Raw genomic sequence first — 20172 nt, forward strand, 5'->3', positions numbered from 1 at the left:
TCTATAATTTTAGATTTGTCTATTTTTCCTTGCATTTCTATCAATTTTTCTCCCTATATTTAGAAACTGTCGTGTATATAAACATTTAGGACTGTTGTATCTTCTGGATGAATTCACCTTTTATCATTACGACAATGTTCTTTGCTTTGGAATCTAATTTGTCTGATATATTGCCATTCCAGCTTACTTTTGATTTGTGTTAGCATGCTGTACCTTTTTTCACCCTTCTAACCTAATTATGTCTCTGTGTTAAAATGAGTTTATTGTAGGCCAAGGAAAAAAACAATCCAATTTCTAAAAAATAGAGAAGTTGGATAGACAATTTTCCAAAAAAGATATGCAAATGGCCCTCAGCCTTGGGTAGCTTCCTCTCATGCATGGTCTGAGGAATCCTTCTAGCTGAATAGTTGAGGGAAATCTTATGCAGATCTTTAGCTTTCTCTCAGTTCCATCTCTTCATCTCAGGGAGACGACCAAGTTCTTACTGACCAAGGTCTTACTGGGTTCCTTTTGCCTGTGTTGCACCATGAAAGCTTTCTATAGGCTGTAAGTTGGGACAATTGTAAGGCTAAATGTCCTTAGTGCTTGATGCCCCATGTCTTGAGAACTGTCGTTTTGTCTATTTATTTTGATTTTTCAGTTGTTTCAGGTGAAGAGTAAATCTGATTTCAGTTACTCCATTATCTTAGCCTGCTTGGGCTACTATAACAAAATATCTAACAAAATAAACTGGATAGTTAAACAATAGAAATTTATTTCTCATAGTTCTGGAAGTTGTGAAGTCCAAGATCGAGGTGCTGACAAGGTAGGTTTTATTCTGAGGTCTCTTCTCTTGGCTTGTGGGTGGCAGCTCTATCTCTGTGAGCTCACAGGGCCTTTCCTTTGTTGCCTGTGCCTGTAGAGTGTTCTAGTCTCTCCTCCTTCCTATAAGGACACTAATCCCATCATGGGAGCCCCACCCTCACGGTCTTCCCACTGATTGCACCTCCTAAAATCGTTACATTCAGGGTTAGGGCTTCCACATAGGAATTTTGTAGCAACACGAACATTCAGTCCATAACATCCATGTTGGACAAAGGCAGAAGTCTCCCCAAAATTGTGTTTTGAGGAAGACTAGATCTACAAGATGTTAATAGTTTGTGTACATATAATTGACAAACTCTGGTTAAACAGGTAATTAGGTTGTTTTACTATAAGAATTCTCTGTCTCTAAGGGACTAATGTGTAGTGTAAATCTTCAAAAGGAAAATACAATACTAAACATTTCCCAAATGTATTGATCATGAAACCCTAAACATGGCAAAGACCTTTGACAGGTCCCACTATTCTGGACTTGCTATTTATTGCAACACTACGTACCTATTAAATGTGGACCCTTTTGGGACATGAACAGAAGTTTCTTTTCTTCATGATAGTTAAAGTGTGTAGTGTTAAATGTTTAATATGCATCATCTCATTTAATTTTCAGAGTAATCAGCTCTATCTGATACTGATTAGAATTTTACAGATGAAGACATTAAGGCTTATAAAAAGGTTAGGTAATTTTACCAAGGTCACATAGCTAGTAAATAGTGGAGCTTGGATTTAAGTCTATGTCTATCTAGTAGAGCTAAACAAAAAAATATGGAATGTTATGAAAATATTTGTTTTCAATGGTGGTGACTATTCCATTTCTAACACAGGGTTACTAATATGCATGGTTTTCTACAAAGCCCACGTATAGGAATTCTCCCTTTCCCCTCTGCCATCTGCGTGGAAGAGGTGTCACATGGTGATGCTAAGAGGTGTACGCACATGGTGGTTGAGCATTTGTGTTGGTACGAGAAGCCTGGAAGGTCAGGAAGGGTGCTGTTCCTGCCCTCTAGGTCATGCCACTGACCTTGTCCTAGGGCTGAAGTCCTGGGCTGGCCTTCTGTCCAGAGACATCCCTGTCTGTCATACAGAGCTCCTTTATAATGTTTCTGTGTTTAGCCACCAGCCTGACAGGGTTGGGGACCTCTCTCAGGAGGGTCTTTTAGCCTGTCCACAGACCTAAGTCTTTCTTTCCATACACGTATTCAGGTCTTTCCATTTTCTTTAGGCTCTCACACATGAAATACTTAATCTTTCAGCCACTTTTCTCCTATACTAGGGAAGGAAGCCCATCAACACTAAAAATAATTTGCCTTTCTTTGAGGGCAAGGCAGGCACAGTCCTATAAAAGGTGACGGGGGGAAGAGAAAAACTTGTCTATTTCTTCCTATAGAATCTTACTACTGACATTTAATCCTCTCATTCACATTCTTCCTCCCCACCCTCTCATGGGTCAGTCTATCACTGTGCATGCTATGGGTGCAAAATTAAATTACATATGGGACATAACTTGTATATTGGAGAAAATGTGTTGCTTCTTATTTCATGGAAACTTTTCAATGATTCCATTTATAAAGGAGAGATCTTTTTGTCTGAGTAATTAAAATACTCTCTCCCTAAGCCACGAGGAAGTCGAAATAATGAATAGGCAGAAGCAAAGAAGAGAGAGAGGGAAACCCAATTTATTGGAAGTGAAAAAATATATAGGTAAATCACCAAACTCATGCAGTGCTAGAGCGGAGACCACCACAAGCACAGCTGTCTGAAGGAGCAGCTGACCTATAATCAGACCATACCAACCTCTTGCTGCCTGAGGGAGCAGGTGCCCCACCACAGAGAGAAATGGCCTGGACAGCAGCAGAACTGATTGCTCAGTCACCTCTGATAGGATCAGCCCATCCACACATCCCTGTTCATCCCACTCTCCATCAGAGTTCCAGCTTCCAGTCATCAATCACCTAAACTTTCCTCCCTTAATCTGACCTAATTCCCATCTACTCCTCCCTTTTTCCCCTCCCTAGTAAACTATTTCCTTCTGCCTCTTGGGATTCCCGATTCCCAGTGTGAAGTCAATAAATACCTGTGTTTTTCAATCTCTTCTCTGAAAGTTCTATTCACCTCCTCATTTCACTAAAAACAGAGTGTATCCTGGGGACACATTTCTCTGCAGCCCTCTCAAATGGATGATTTCTTTTCTCTTATGCCCAGAGTGCTTCAGCTCCAGCCTTACCCTTCAATACTAATTTTAGAGTGTTGTTCCCTCTTTCTTCCTGCAAACCTCTCCTGTTCCTTTGCGGCTCACACCATCTGGTTACACCACTCTTCCTCCTCCGTGTTAGTCACCTAGGAGCTTCTGGGTCTTTCCTCCTCATTTGCAGTAAAACTAGCTTTTATAAGCAACTCGGTTTTCTCCTTCATCCCTACGCCTGTTGTTCTTCTTGGTGACTTCGACATGTCTGCTGACGAGTCCTCCAATAGACTCTTGGTTTCTTGACTTTTTCCTATTTATGGTGATGTTTTCTTGTACTTTACCTCAGTTATCCAACATGCCCAGATCTTGGCATCAACAAAAATGGCATCAAAATTTCAAACACAAATATCTCATTCTGACTACAAATACTAGCCTTCCAAGTTTCTTGAAGAAGTACCCTTCCTTACAAAGTGCTTTTATTTCTTTATTATGACCTTCAATTCATCCATCCCTCTTTAACATATCTCCCATTACCCTTCGTTTCTCTTCTTTCTTATCTTATATTCTATGACTCATCATAATAGTTTCTTCCTTGCAATCCTTAACATCCTTGCCCTATTGAATGAGGTTTAGAGGTCCAATAAGCAGCATCCTTCTTCCCGCCTGAGATCTGAGTTATTAAGAGATAAAATTAAAACCCAGGCAGAGGAAAGCAGATGAAGATGTCATCTTTCTGACTGATACAGTTAATCCCATGGAATGGAACTTAATTTTGCAGCAAGGATGGGCTTTCCATACAAAGTCTCAGACGTATCCACTCAGTGATGAATGGAACAACTGCAGCCAGCCCCTGTTATTCTGTCACCTCCCAAAAGAGGAGCAGTACAAAACATATGTTCGCTGTGGGCTGCTGGATCCCAAGAGAAAGATGAGAGAAAGGTGTTGGCTTTAGAGGCCCCCTCACTGATCCTCACATTACCAACATAACTCACTCCTCTCCACAGAGTGAAGTGAGGAGCAGTACAGCAGTGAACTCCCTCTACGCGGAAAAGCAGCATTAGGACCTGGCGATACCCTTCCCCCGGTACCCCTCTTCCTCCATCACACTTGCCTTACAGAAAAGCCCAGTTTTCTGGGGTCTTTTTCCTATCAGCATCGGAACAATAGCAGGTAGTCTTTAAAATACTTTAACGTATTTTCTCTCATTTGTTCATTATAAACACCACAGGAGAGAAACTGGACAGGTAGAATCACTTATTTTATAGGTAAGAGAATTGAAGCAAGGTGAACTTACTGTCATACGTTACTGTTGATATGGTAAACTCAATTTATGTGAGAGGAAGTGGATTATAATAACGTGCCTTTTGTCATGTAAGGAAATGTATTCAGGGATTATGGTATTGGGACACGAACCATTATTTTTCTTACCATAGGACAGATGGGGCCATTACTTCAAAAAAGAGGTGTTAGTATTCTCTTTCCATAAAAAGTACTGCCTCTGACCACATTTGTTACTAAAAAAGCAAACATACAAATATATAGAAACATTGAATTCTCTGTACAGTACCTTGCTCAGAGTAGGCATTTGATGTTTGTTGAATAGATATATATGCATACCACATATCTAAAAAAAAGTTTTAAGAACAAAGAATACAAAAACAATTACCTAATTAACATGGCAAAGGCATTGATAATACCTGAAGCCAACTGCTTAAGTTAAAAGAATGATTTGAAGAAGCCATTTAGATGATCAGCAACAAAGAGTTACCCAATTTATCTTCCCTGTGTATCAATATCTCTCCCCACTGCATTCTGCTTCTGCCTGTTTCTGTTCCTCCCACTGTTTTATACCTTAATTGGCCAAACTATTAAATATTTAAAATATTGGTTGTACTTATTCAAGAAAGAAGTCCATTTAATTTTAAATTAAGTGAGCTGCAACACTTCTGTATATTCTATTATAGGTTCCAGTCAATGAATAAAGGAAAAAAATAAGTAAAAGGCATATAGATTTTTTCAAAAAGTAAAATTATCTTTATTTATAGATGACATATTGTATATGTAGAAAATCTTAGGGAAGCTCCAAAAAAAAAAAAAAATACTAGAAGTAGTAAGTTTACTAAGGTCTCGGGATACAAGATCAATATAAAAAAATCAATTGCATTTCTATATATTAACAAACCATTATAAATTGAAATTAAAAATACCATTTATAATAACATAAAAATGTGAAATAACTAGGAGTAACTTTAACAAAATATGTGCAAGACCTGTACATGGAGAACTACAAAATATTGCTAAATGAAATGAAAAACAACCTAAATAAATGGAGAGAGATACTGTGTTCACAGATTGGAAGACTCAATGTTGTTCATTTTCCCCACACTAATTTTTAGATTCGATGCTATCTCAATACAAATTCCAGCAGCTTTTTAAAAAAGTACAAGAGAAAAACCTGATTCTAATAGTTATTTAGAAATGCAAAGAATTTAGAATAACCAAAATATTTTTGACATAGAGAAAATTAGAGGACTTACACTACTTGATTTCAAGATTTACTCTAAAGCTATAAAAATAAACACAGTGTGGTAATGGAATAGGAACAGACATAAATCCATGAAACAGAACAGAGCGTCCAGAAACAAGCCCACATATATATGATCAATTTATTTTACACAGAGGTGCTGGCATAACGGGGAAAGGATAGTTTTTTCAGCAAATGGTGTTGGAACAATTGTATATCTATATGCAAAAACATGATCTTCAACTCATAACTTGTGTCATACACAAAAATTAACAACAAAAAAGAGAAAGGTTCATAGGCCAAGAAGTAAAAACTAAAACTATAAAGTTTCTAGAGGAAAACACAGTAAAAAAAATCTTGAATTATGCAAAGATTTCTTAGCAAAGACACAAAAATATGAACCATAAAAGAAAAAATAGATACATTGAACTCAGCAAAATTAAAACTTTTGCTCTTGAAAAATACTTAAGGAAATTAAGAGACAAACCTTAAGCCAGGAGAAAATTTTACAAACCAAAAGTGTATCCAGAATTAAGAATTCTTACAGCTTAAGAAGATCTTGATTAAAAATGAACAAAAGATTAGACCACTTTACAAAAAAATAAGTATAAATGGCATATAAGCATGAAAAGATGCTCAACATCATCAGTAGTTAGGGAAATGCAAATTAAAATCACTATTGGAATGACTAACGTGACAACAGCAAGTGGTGATGAGGATTTGGAGCAACTAGAGCCCTGTACATCACTAGTGGGGATGTAAAATGGCAGAACTACTTCAGAAAAGAGTTTGCAGATCTCTTAGAAAGTTAAACTTATGCTTACATATGACTCATCAATTCTACTAGGTATTTACCCTGAAGAAAAGAAGATCTATGTCCACACGAAGGCTTGTACACAAATGTTTATAGTAGCTGAATCCATAATACACCAAAACTTGAGTAAACATGTCTATTAAAAAATGATACATAAGCAAATTGTGAAATATTTACACAATGAAATATTACTCAGTGATAAAAAGGAATGCACTACTAATCACACAAGGACATGGATGAATCTTAAAACATTATGCTGAGAAAGGGAGCCAGAAACAAAAGAGTATATACATGTAGAGAGAGAGAGATTCCATTCACATGAAACTCTAGAAAAGACCAATCTAATCTTCTAATCTGTAGGGACAGAAGCATACCAGTGGCTACCGAGTGAATGTGTATATGAGAAATTGAGTGGGGCACAAAGGAAATTGATTTAGGTGATGGACATGTTCTTGACTGTAGTAGTGGTGATGTGGGTATATACATTTGTCAAACCTAAGAGAACTGTATACTTAAAATGCATACATTTTACTGTACATAAATTATATCTTAGTAAAGTTGATTTAAATGAAAAATACTGAGTGAACTGACACATTTACTTTGTTTCTCTCTCAAAATACTGTTCCCTTTTGGACTTCTATAGGCAACTCCACAATAAAACAGTTGTGTGAGACTGGACAAGAAGTTATTACTCTGAACTGAGCAAGTTTTGCCATCAGTAGAATGAGTGGATTATATTACATGACTTCATTCATTCATTCAATAAACATTTATTAAAGCCCACTATGGGATAAGCACTACACCAGGTTCTGGAGATATAAAGCTAAAAAAGACACCATTTTGCCCTTAAGGAGTTACGGTCTAGTAGAAGAGAAAAACAAACTATTATATGATTATGATACAGATTATGTATACTTAGGGTATGAGAATTCCTAAGAGAAGTACTCTTCTCTGGTGATGCAACACCTGAGTTGGGATTTGAGGTACAAGTAAGAGGTAAAGAGAGGAGAGAAGGCATTCCAAGCAGAGTGTGCTATACGGGCAAAGCGCCAAAGGAGAGAGACATACTATGTGTTCAAGGTACCTCAGGTAGCCTAGTAGGTCTAGGACATAGAATTCATCCTTGTAAAATCAGGGTGTGTCTTGATTGAAAAAGGTAAAAAAGATTCCTCGAGTTTAAGCAGTATGTACATAGAGGTCCTGTACAAAATAATGATACTCACGATATAATAGATCACCTAAAAGGTAAAATAACTATACCTTCAGTTAGGATCCTTTCTGCTACGAAAAAAATCTTTTGGCTTGTGTGACAAAACAGTCCAGGGGTAGACTGGTGACGTGTGACCTGGGGACCAACAAGGTACACGGAGCAGCTGTTCACTCTTTCTGTTCCCAGGCTACAGCACCTCCTATATCTTTTACAAATCCAGCTTCTCTGAGAGATTAAACCAAAGCCTTGTAGTCAAGTTTCACTGGTCCTCATTGGTCTGAGATTTTGCATGGATCCTGAAGCAATCCCTGTGGCCAGGGGGATGATATATGGTGACTGGCCTGGCCAGGACCCAGAGGCCCTGTGGGTAGGAATCAGCCTCACCTGAAGTACTTGGGGGTGGGGTTAGATTACCAAATAAGAATTAGAGCCTTTATGGACAAAGGGAGTCTTGATACTGAGGAAGAATTATATTTTAAGGAAAACGGATCCTGACAATTTTCAGAACAAGTCAGGGGATTTCGGAACAAATACCTATGGACAAATACCTTCCTTCATCTTCCACATCCTAGGACGAATCAATGAAAATTCTCACAAAGTGATGTGAGAATCAGAACACATACACAAAAACCTATCACTCAATATTCTAAGCACTGTATTAGTGGACGGACAGTTTTATGAGAACAAAGAGAAGGGCAGAATTCTAATTTGCAGCTCCAGGATATCGTGACAATAGAGATATTTTAGTGGAGCTTTGAAAAATGGAGGTCCTTCTGGCAGAGACAACATGCGTGGCAGAGCTGGTGGAGGACCCGCATGGAACCTGGCAGGAGCTGTCGTCCAGGGTAGTGGCTGTGTGTGTGAACACAGGAATGGAAAGACCAAACTGTGGAGAATTTGCCCTGCTTTGCAACAGAGCCTGGTCTTTGTCCTTTAAGTAATGGAATGCCATTTAATTTCTTAAGCATTTAAATGACCCAATTGGATCTGTATATACAGAGCTGCAGGAATGGATTAGACTTTTCCTGCGACAAGAAGGAAGGGGAGAAGTCAACGGAGGGTAAAGCTAAGTTTTGAAGTGGTAGATTGAGAGGGAGTTCAAGCCTAAAGTTCTCCATTTTCCCTATGGAACTGAAAGAAAAAAATACATGCTGAGTGTGAGGGGGTGCTATGCAGTTAAGACAAGCTGGAAATTTCAGTGAGCCAGAATGCTGCATTATCAAAACATTCTGGTAAAAAATATTGTTCAATAAACTCTTCTATAGTATGAGGTCATATATATTACATTAGTGGGTGAATTGAAATATAGAAGAGCAAATTACAATCTGTCTATTAGTCTATTTCGCCATGAATGCCAATGCCATAGGTAGAATAATTACATAAGCAACACTGGTCACTCAGATCCTTGTGGGAACTGGCAGAGCAGATGTGAGGGGGTGTCCAGCGATGTAGGAGATAGCACAGGAGAATGCAGGAGGAAGGAAGCCAAGAGAAGTAGTGTGAGGAGGTGCAGTTAGAGATGGAGTGGGCAAGACAGCCTGACTGCCCTCAGTGCAGTACTTTAACAAGCAGCCAAGTTAAGAGACAATGTGCATGGCATATGGCCACATGGCTGAGAGGGGTTTGTGACAGCAGCAAAATGTGTGGCAGCCTACTAGGCTTGGCTTTGGGATTCAGATCTAGTACTGGCTGCAGATGCCTGTTCCAAATGTAAGGATTTCCTATGTCATAATCCATTTATTTTTTTATAGACAGTCTTAAATTATCAGATAAAGTCATCAAATGCTAATGAGGTTGGACATTTTTCATATATTACCTTCTACCACTAGACTTTTAAGACATCATATTTAAAATTAATTGCCAACATCTTATATTTTGCAGTTTAAAAAAGTCACTTTCAAATACTTTTTCTCATTTGGTCTTACTCAATCCTATAAGGTAAACAGAGCAAAAACAATAATTTCCTGCTGCCTGTCCTTCTGCACCTTCCCCCACATTTGTAGATAAGAGATTAAATTATCTAGGGACGTACAGCTAGACTCAGAACTGTCCGGTCTGGTGATATTTTCTACTCTACCGCCACATTGCTGCTTTGAAAAAGGCTTACGAACATGCTCCTAAAGAAAAAGGCCAAAGATGGGTGTATCTGTACAAATCTGACCTTAATCATTTAAAACTCTCTCTCTCAAACATATTTTTCCTCAGCTTCTCAGAGTGAGGGAAGGAGGGAGATAACAGCCATGGGTGTGTGCTTATCCTTGTGATGAGTGTGCATCTGCACACACAGAATGGCAAAGCACGTGATTCTAACTGTGTCACCTTCAAAAGCAATAAAATAGGATTTATTAGGAATCAGTCACTGAATAAATTTTGTCCTCAATAAGTCAACAAGGACCAGATGAATAAAAGCATATATATATATAATGAAGATTTTGAAATTAATACCTATTTATATTAAATTCTACCACAGTTATAGTATTGTGCTAAACCTCATACATTTCCTAATAAATACTCTATAAATAAATGACTCAGGAAATACATTTGGAGAAAACAATACAATTCTAGGCATTCAGTAAGAGTATCAATCTATTGATTTAGAGTTTTGTTAAAATGATCAGCATCTTGAATTTGAACCTAAAATCGAAAGACAATGGTTTTTGGATTCTTTTCATATACAATTGCTTCGTATTGCAGAAGTGGTAGGTCCTTAGGAAATAATATATAATTAGACACTTCCCTGATAATGAAGACCAAAATAAGATTGATGCCTTGCACAATGTCTTCAGTCCTAGAATGAATGTCTAGAACCTACTTCTAGTCTTTCTCAGTTGCTCTGCCCTAGAAGTAAATCTCAGTAAAACAGCCTTCAGCAAAAGTGGATATGGTTTTTATTTTTCACTCCCTTCACTAAATCCTTAGGTGTCATCTCTGTATATTTCCAAAGTAACAGAATTTGGCAACAGGCCTTAGCAGTGTCAAGTCTTCTAATCAAGAGATGGAAGGCTAAGAAGTTTGAACAGATCACTCCAGAACTGTATCTTTTTTCAAAAAATAATGAATAAAATACTGTCGGATGGACATAACTGTATTTGACCTTCCCCAGTAGAAAACTTTAAGGGAGAAATAAAGTAGAGAGAGATCTAGAAGATCTCTGGTGAGAGAAAAGTTGTTAAAAACACCAAAGTACATTTGAATTTCTACTTAAAAGCATGATCTTCTTCAAGTCTTCCCACATCCTACCCCACCCCTGGCTCTGAGTGAAGAGCAATTTGTAAGACAAAACAGTACATCAGAGATAAATTTACAAACTGACATAAGAGAATTGTCCCAGTGGCTACATTAACCTCTTCAAGTTTATTACAGTATCTTTAGTTCTTATTGCATATATTATTACATGCTTTTTACAAGTCAGGATTATATATATATAGTATGCTCACTTTAGCAGAAGTTATGTCTATTGCTTCTCTCTTGGAAATCAGCAGCATGCAGTGCAATATTTGGTGTGCAGAGTTATTGTTTTAAAAAGTGAAAAACTAGTTAGGTTCAACTGAGGAGGGAACATGATCTTTATTGGCTTATATACGAAGTTTAATTTTGGTTTTATGCAGAGTTTGCATAGTTCATGATTAATTTCTAATGAAAAACTAAATATGTTGTCAGTGACCTTGAAGAAGATCAGGTGACAGTAGCAAACAAAAATATTTGAAGAAGAGGCATAACTTTTAAAGTAGAAAGGTCAGCAAGAACTGCCTGAAACAAAAAAACAAAAAGAATTATTAATATCAGTATTCTAATCAGCAAAGTGAAGCCTATGAAATAAGGTAAAACAGAAACACCATTACAATGTAATTCTGGTATTGACACAGACTCTAAGTTCTTCAGATTTGTCCTAAACCTCTGCGATGAAGCTACAAGTTCTGCCCTTCTCTTGTCTGAGTATCTTAATGTTAGAATATGTGCAAAATGCTAAAACGTGCAGTAGAAAATAATCTGGACGTTAGCCGTGAGCCTTCTTCAAATACACAAGGTAGCATGAGTTTATAAGAGGTCTAACATTTCAACTTGCTTCTATAAATAAACGTACATTATGAATCCTAGTCCTGTTGTACTGGGATAAGGAGTAACTGATTTCAGGAAATCATTTTGAGATGGAAGCAATGTTGATCCAGTTGCAAGACGCATAAACATCCTCTTCCCTTTAAACAAAGAATGTAGCAACTATTTTAAGGATAAAATTTGCATTTCTATGAGCGATAAATAGAATAATAGGGTAAATCCCTATTTAACCAAAAGATGTTTCAGGTATAAATTATACTACTGAAAAGAAACCAGCTTTAAATAATTAACCCACAATTAAAAACAACCAAAAATTCCATGCATCTTTACTGTATATCATCCAAACACATGCTCTTTAACTCTCTCAACTAGCTCTTCTTCGTTCTGTGAGCATAACACATGGACCTGAACACCAAAAAGAAAATGCAACATAGGACCCAACAGTTTCTATTAAAATTACTCGATACCTTGTTTCCCATAATGGGGGTAGTGGTTTCCTATAATAATCTTCTTTATGACTCTTTCACAAGAAGATTATTTTCAAGATATTAAGGAATTTTGAATTCTTAATATTACTTAGCTCAGAACTTACAAGTTTTACCCAATTTAAAAAATTAGGTTATGAGTAAAGTCTGTCTTATGCATCTGAGACTAAAGTGCCCAAGACTGGCAATCTCTCAGGAACTATTTCCATCCCATCAGAGTGAAACTTATCCTTACTTCGGCCGCAGCCAGAGATGTCACCTCCATCAGGTTTACTGCTCGGAAAGCAAACACAGCAGCTGCCAGGACTGGAAAAGAACGCACACTATTTCAATTGCTGGCCTACTCATCAGCCTGACAAATTTACTGCTATGCCCACAACCCACTACCAGAGCTCAGAACTAGTGCTTTACACAACTGCATGCCCGCATTCTGAGTTAAGGTCTTGCGATGAATGGAAATTGTCTCCTCTGGAGAACAGCGCTGGATAGCTAGATAAACTGTATTTCACAATTTGGGGAAAAAGAAAAATTCAATGTTCTTTAAAAAGCCATTTTATAAATTGTTTCTTCCATACTTATAACTTAAATTATAAAAAATTTTAAATGATATGAAGACTTAATGACTGTCTTATAAATTAAGATCTATTTTGATGCAGATGTTTCTTACTGATGCGATAGAGGCTTCTGAAAAGTTAAATGAAGAATAAATTTTTAAATATATCATGTCATGTTTCATTTGTATTGAGGAAACATCCTGATAAAAATGTGGTGATCATTACTTTTCTTAAAAAATCTTCATAATATTTTGTTATATTTATATTTTTATACTCATCATTGAACTTTCTTAGAATGTCACAAATGGATATATCTATGGGGAGAGCTGCTATGGAATTGATCTTGACATTTGCATCAATGTTAGCTATAGGAAAAAGTTGAAACTTTGGGGGGGAACCATTATGTGATATCTCGAAGGTCAATATTATACTTTGAGTAGAAAACAACATTTGGATTTTTGCTTCCATTAAACATAGGCATATAAAAAAGAAGTAATGCTAACATGCAATACTTCTCATTATAGAATCTACCATAAAACCCCACGTGAGAGGATGAGTCACTGCGAGCGATGGACTTATGCAGGAGGCAGGCATCCCTGATCAGGAGACAGTACTGTCTGGAGATGACTCTTGGTTTTTTCCCCACTTTTTTTTTTTTTTTTTTTTTTCCCCATCACCAGTGGTGGTAATACATTTACTACCCAATGAGTTTTTGAAGTTTAGGAAATGAATGGTAAGGAATCTTCAGAATTCTTTGGAAGACTGGTTTCTAAGTATACTGCATAGCTAATGCGAATAGATATACAGCAGTTAATTCTAATACCAACTCTATGAGTTAAGTACTACTTTTAGCCCCATTTTACAATGTGGAAACAGAGGCACAGTGAGTTTGGGTGACATATTCAGAGTCACACAGGTAGAAAATAGTAGACTGAATACAACCCTGGCTCTGGCCCAAGCATCTAACCAAAATGTGATGACATTATTGAGATTGAAGGTAAGCAGTAATGACATCCCTAACATGGGAATCTATGTGCTTTCCTAAGAACTATTTTCTCTGCTGTCGCTCAGAATGGGTTTCTAGAGATGGCGTGAAGGATGACGCCACGGTGGTCCCGGGCTCCCTCAGGTAGGAGGCTGAGGCTGAGGAGGAGTCAGGACCCAGGCCTCTTAATTTCGCCAGACAGAGGCAGAGTGCAACCAGAGGCTGGGAAGCACAGGCATTTTTCTAGAGGACAACAGATTTTAGACAGCTTGGCAAAAAAGCATTAGAATTAGAGAGAAAAATTCTGGGGGAAAAACAGTAGTGGTGAAACAAAATTTAAAAGGTTAAATCAGCTGGGATTATCTAATATGTAACAAGGCATAAAAGAGATCTGGGATGAAGAATTTACTGTTTAATTCTTTAAAAAGAGAAATACTTTAAAGTCACTGAGCTTCTACGTTCACAGGAATAGCAAAGAAAACCAATTATGTGAACCGGCATCTTCTTTATAGTCTCCCAATATCTGCAATCATATTTGATGGTGGAGACATTTTAGAAGCCAGGGAGTGTGATCGTCACTTCCATTTTCTGTGTATAATTTAACAGAGGTGGTAAAAGCTTGACAGGATGGTCAAATTTTCTGCTGTAGCAGGAAAGAGTTTTACATGGCGGGAAATTGTTTTTCCAAATGTAGATAAGAAGGGGAAAAAAGAGTAGTTCACTAATTGACCTCAGCATCCAAAATGCTTATGTGCTCATACCCTTTATTTATCTTGGTGTCACATCACAGAAGTTCCTTTCCGTCTGCTTCATGTTTGCTTTGCCCAGCCCTTCCACAGAACAGGTTTGTTTGCCAAGGAGAAAAGGTCTATACTTTAGGATATTTTCAAAATCACGTTTCATATGAAATATAGAAATGCTAAGTTTTACCTTTGGTCTTTTAAACTATTCTCATTAATTTTAAGTAACACTATCATGGACATTAAGACACCTTTGCTTTAAACTGTTTAGAGGCTCTAATTAATTCACAATTAAAGCCAGAAATGTTTACTAAAATATTTCTAACAACTATAAAATAACTTCCTTGAGCAAAAAAAGGTGGATATGAAATACTCTGACTAAAAAATAACAAAATATTTAAAATAGTCAAAACTAATTTGTATATATCTCTATAAAATTATCTTCCCTGTGCTCTTTATTTGAATTCCATGGTAGGGGAGTTCCTATCAATCTGGTTCCATTTTAAAAGGCATTCAGGAAAAGCAGTGTGGATTGCTTTTCTATCTATTCATCAGTAACTTTTTTATTAAGGCACTGAGCTCATGGCTTTGCGCCTGCTTAGAGCAAATGAGATATTCAGCATTCATTTAGCTCTCTTATACTTCTGTTTGCTGAGGGTGATAAGTTACAGAATGAGAGAATTTAAATTGAAAGAGGCCTTGAAGGCCTTCCAAGTCAACATTTCTTTCATAGTAGAAATTCTCTTAACCCTTCAGGTGACAGTTAAAAAGTCCATTCTACTTTTGGAAAGTCCTAATTATTAGAAAGCACTTTCTTATACTGACCCCCTTTCTTTAACATACTCTAATATCTTTTTGAAATCATACAAAAAGCTATTTACGATACTTTTCAAAACTTATGACATACCCTGAGGAAAGTTATTTGGTGGAAAGTCTAAAATCCTGTTGTCTGAGAAATGGTAGCAGAAAACATGTCTGTCTGGCCCGGAAAACAGAAGACTTTGGAGAAAGGATGGGATGTGAGCGTAGAAAAAAACATGATGATCTCTGGTTTAACAGGAGTATGTTTTAGCAAGTCGGTATTATCCAGAAATGAAATGGGCCACCTGTTAAGACAGGAATTACCCTGTTCTGAAGCGTACAGAGAGAGGATGAGGACTGCCTAAAAGAAGTTATACCTGATGACCTCCAGGACTCCTTCTATCTCTGGATTATATATATCACTGTCATTATGTATATCACTTCATCCAAAAGGGATGAAGGCAAACCATTCTTCTTTAACTCATATTCGTATGGGCTTTAAAAACAATTGGGATAGAAGGATACGAGGAGTTGTTAAAAACATTAGTAAGTGATAGATGCCTTTGATGACAGCAGGGGTGACATTTATCTTCATAGCACTTTATTATTACTTTAATAATCCTTTTCAAATGCCACCCAATTCCTCTAGACCTCACAGCACTCAAGAGTATGTTAAAATGGTATGCAGAGAATCTTCTATAAGAAAAGGATCTTCTTCAATTAAGCATTATCTCCACAATATCCCAGAAAAGTGTCTTTACAATGCTACTGATACAAGGTAAGGAAACACAGGTTAACACAGTTTAAAAACTTGTTCAATATCACACAACTGGAGAAGGTTGGACCCAGCACTCTGCCAATTTTTTTTTGCTCTCCATCCATTGTTGTGAAAACCTTATAATATTTATTTGAATTTCCTGGTAATCCCAGTGATAAAAATAACTGAGTCTACTTTGTACAAGAGAAGAAAAATAAAGTAATTAATAAGAAATCCGTACTCCATGTGTTATCATACAGTTGTCTTGTGTGATATCTGTTGTAAGAACTGATTAATTATTAAATAAGTGATGAAAATGTGGCTTCCTGAAAAAAACAAGAAATATGTTTGGTTTTAGAAAATATCTAAAAGGGGAAATTCAGCCACCATGGCAGGAATTAGAGACATAAAGGAAAAGGTTTTGAATTCAGTATAAACTGAAGTCCAGAAGAGCTGAGATTTCATTGGTGCAGGAAGGCTGAGTGTCAGTTTGGATTTTATAGGGCAGTTGAGAAGGAGCCCAGAACAAATGCTAAGACAGTCAGAGGAGTCCAGAGTAGAATGAACACCTACACTCCGTTGCACAGACCTCACAGGTGCTGAGAGCTGGTAAGCCCTGGCTGGACTAAAAGGGGGACAGGAGGAGAAATGGACTGATGCTGGGCAGTTACACAGACATACCTAGAGAGCAGAACCTCAGCACTTGTCTTCTAAGGCAGTCATATCTATTAAATGTTCATGAATTAGAAATGACAGGTAACTGCACACTCAAACGCTAATTAGAGACGGCAGATGTTAGAAAAGAAAAGGACTTCACTATAGAAACAGCATGAGTTTTACAGACAAGCACTTAATCTTACCAGCAAGAATTTCCAGAGAGTTGTATCCTAGAATTCTATCCCACAAAAGCAAGAGTTGATCTGTAGCTAAGTATCCGGAGAAAGCTCGAACCATCCATTTAAATGATATGCGAAGTCTGTAAGCAAAGAAAAAATAAATTTTACCAGTGTTTTTTTTTTCTCTTACAAACAGGCAATATCTTACAAAAGGTTGGAAGAGCCCAAGCAATTCTTTTGTTAAGGTAACTCCTCTGTGAGTCTTAGAAATCATCTGGGCGTTTAGAACTCAAGTACTCTCTTAAAAGGTGCAAAAGTGCAATGGTGAGGAACCATGAGTCCTCAAGTTAGTGGTCTCAGAGTATTAAGAGGATGACTTACGTTTGCTGGGCCCCCCTTTATGTTATATAGTTAGTTCATCCTTTAGAAAACTCCCTTCTACCTTTTGTTTTTCAGGGTGTGTACTAATTAGCTATCGTTGAGGTGAACTTATAGTCTTAACAGTTTCAGGCAAGCTGTGATCATTTGAATTTTTATTCAAAATACTTGAAAGGGTGCTTGATACCTGAATATTTTTCCTATTCAAAAAATTATATTACACACGCCCGATCTCATCTGATCTCGGAAGCTAAGCAGGGTCGGGCCTGTTTAGTACTTGGATGGGAGACCACTTAGGAAGACCAGGTGCTGTAGGTGTTAAAAAAAATTATATTTCTACATTTCAGTCAAATGGCTACATAGGATGAATAAAATAAAACAACAGGGAGGAGTTTTTAAAGACAAAGAAAAATAGTTTTAATGCTATAAGGGACCTTAGAAATAGATTTCCGATATCAAACCCTTCATTTAAAGATCAATCAGAAAAATTCAACTGAATTCCATTTCGCAAGAAAAAAAAAATTCTAAGAGGCATAAGATCCCACTATTTGTAAGTAGGTTGTGTTACAATAGCAATTTATCTCTGGAATCAGGAAATGAACTCTTTGGTTTTGATGCCTTAAAACATAAACTAGTTCCTCACATTTCTGTACTATTAGTATCTAAACATCATTTTTCTGCCCCTGAGAGGTGCTAGCCAAACTCTGCTGGAATTGTTATTATATAGATAAATATTTGGGTTATCCTCTTAAAGCAAGAGAAAGGAACTCAGAGGTTGCCTTTGTTGGTGCCATATTCTCTTAAGACTGAAAAAGATCCCCAAGTTTCAGAAATTCCTCAATATGAGATAACTATCGTTCTAATAGAACAAATGCAAAGTAATATTGACAATATTACTTAGTTTTGATTAGTTTTACAATATCTGTTTAGTGATGCCAAAGAAACCTTTGGCCACTGGATATTTAAAATTTTTAAAATTCATTGGACTCTTAAGTCTAAATTATTAACTTCCACTAGCTTCATTTTGCTGGATCTCTCATAGTGTCTTATTAGAACAATAGTATCACACACTGTGCTCTCCCCATATACAGCACAGAATCAGTTTCTTAGAAATAAAGTTTAGTGAGCTATAATTTATGTACAGTAAAATTTATCCTTATTCATGCACAGTTCTATGAGTTTTATTAAGAACCAATGGAAATTTTAGAACTGAGAAGATACAGTAACAACAAAAACAAATTTCCTCGTTGGGTGGATCCAACAGCAAAATGAAAATGACCGAAGACAGAGGCAGTGAATTTGAATATAGATCAATAGAAAGTATCTAATCTGAACCAGAGTGAAAGGACTGAAAATAAAATGAACAGAGCTTCGGGGACCTGTGACATAAGACCAGAAGTTTTAATATCTGTATCATTGGAATCCTAGAAGAAAAGGAGAAAGAGTATGGTGCAGAAAAAAAAAAAAATTGATGAAATAATGGTCGAAACTTCCTAAATTTGGCAAAAGACATAAACCTACTGATTCAAGAAGTATAGCAAACCTCAAAGAATATAAAGCCAAAGAAATCCATGCCCAGATACAACAAAATCAAACTTCTGAGACCTAAAGACAAAGATCTTGATAGCAGCCAGAGAAAACAAGGACTGATATTATTTCTTCCTAAAATGTTTGGCAGAATTTGCTAGTGAAGCCATCCGGGCCTGGAGTTTATCTTAAAGTAGACTGTGATTAATTAAAGATGTACATTATAAACCTCAGGGCACTATTACAGCACTAGACTGAATGTTTGTGCCCCCCTCACAAATACGAATCACTTTATATGTTAAAACTCTACCCTCCAATGTGGTGGTAAATATATAATATCTTTATCCCTAGTAATAAATCTACTATGTCTGATATAGCCATTCCAGCTTTCTTTCGATTACAGTTTGCATGGTGTATATTTTTCTATCCTTTTACTTTTAAAATATTATCATTGTCTTCATTTTTTATGTGGCTTTCTTGTCAGAAGTACGGTTGGGTCTCCCCATGTGGCAGTTTGTCTTTTAATTAGCATGTTTATTTCATTTACACTTAGTGTAATTGACATTATTAAAGTAATATTAATTGACATTATCTCCTATCTTGCTAAATGTATTTTATTTGCTCCATGTTCTCTTTATTCCTTTTTCCCTCTTTTCCTGCCTATTCTTGAATTGAGTATTTTTTAGTCTAATTTATCTTCACTGTTGGATTATTATTTATATCTTTTTTAGAACTTTTTTTTTATAGGTACCTTAGTTCATTCTGCTATAACAAATTACCATAAACTGTGTGGATTATAAACAACAAAAACTTATTTCTGACAGTTCTGGAGACTGGAAGTCCAAGATCAGGGTGAAAAAGTATGGTCGAGTTCCAGAGTCTTTTTTTCTTAAATTTGTAGGAATTTGACCTCTTTTTTACTATTGTGCAAGGAATATTTGAATGTAACCAGACTTTTCTTTACTAGGATGAAGACACTTAGTTTATTGCTAAAAACTAAAATTCTGATTTTTTTTAACTTGTTTGTATACTTTAATAATTAAAAGGAACAACTTTATTTTAATGACGTATGATAAACATTAAAATTCTTATGTAGGAGAAAGTATAAAAATTGAACTGTCAAGCTAAAAGTCAATTTTTAAAAGGCTTTTGTCAATTAAAACTGATGATGCTGGAAGGTTTTTAATTCCAAATATAATTTCTTTGATATAGAAATATTCAGGTTATCTAGTTCTAGAGTAAGCTTTGACGCTTTATGCATTTTATCTAAGTTATCATATTATAGACATAAAGTTATTCATAATATTCCCTAATGATCCTTAATTAGCTTTTTAATATCTATAGAATCAGAATGGCATCACCTCTCTCAGTCCTGAGTTTGATGTTTGTATCTTCTATCTTTTTTAAATTATTATTCTGGTTAGAGGTTTGTTCATTTTATTCTTTTTTGAAAGAGCCAGTT

General features: G+C 36.3%; 1 protein-coding gene across 11 annotated transcripts in view; it reads right to left on the reverse strand.

Moving 5' to 3' along the window:
* Positions 1–6462: 6462 nt before the first annotated feature.
* TBC1D19 (TBC1 domain family member 19) overlaps positions 6463–20172 on the reverse strand; it is a 104212-nt gene continuing 90502 nt past the window's right edge. For all 11 annotated transcript variants that reach the window (XM_039848757.1, XM_039848756.1, XM_039848762.1 and 8 more), the window contains 3 exons: positions 16830–16945; positions 12368–12438; positions 6463–11341 (listed from right to left, as the gene is read on the reverse strand). In XM_039848757.1, the coding sequence (XP_039704691.1) occupies positions 11267–11341; positions 12368–12438; positions 16830–16945 (262 nt within the window). In that variant the 3' untranslated portion in view covers positions 6463–11266. The remainder of the gene's footprint in view (positions 11342–12367; positions 12439–16829; positions 16946–20172) is intronic.

Source organism: Pteropus medius, unplaced genomic scaffold (genome assembly GCF_902729225.1).
Source record: "Pteropus medius unplaced genomic scaffold, Ma_sr-lr_union100, whole genome shotgun sequence".
Taxonomy (NCBI): domain Eukaryota; kingdom Metazoa; phylum Chordata; class Mammalia; order Chiroptera; family Pteropodidae; genus Pteropus; species Pteropus medius.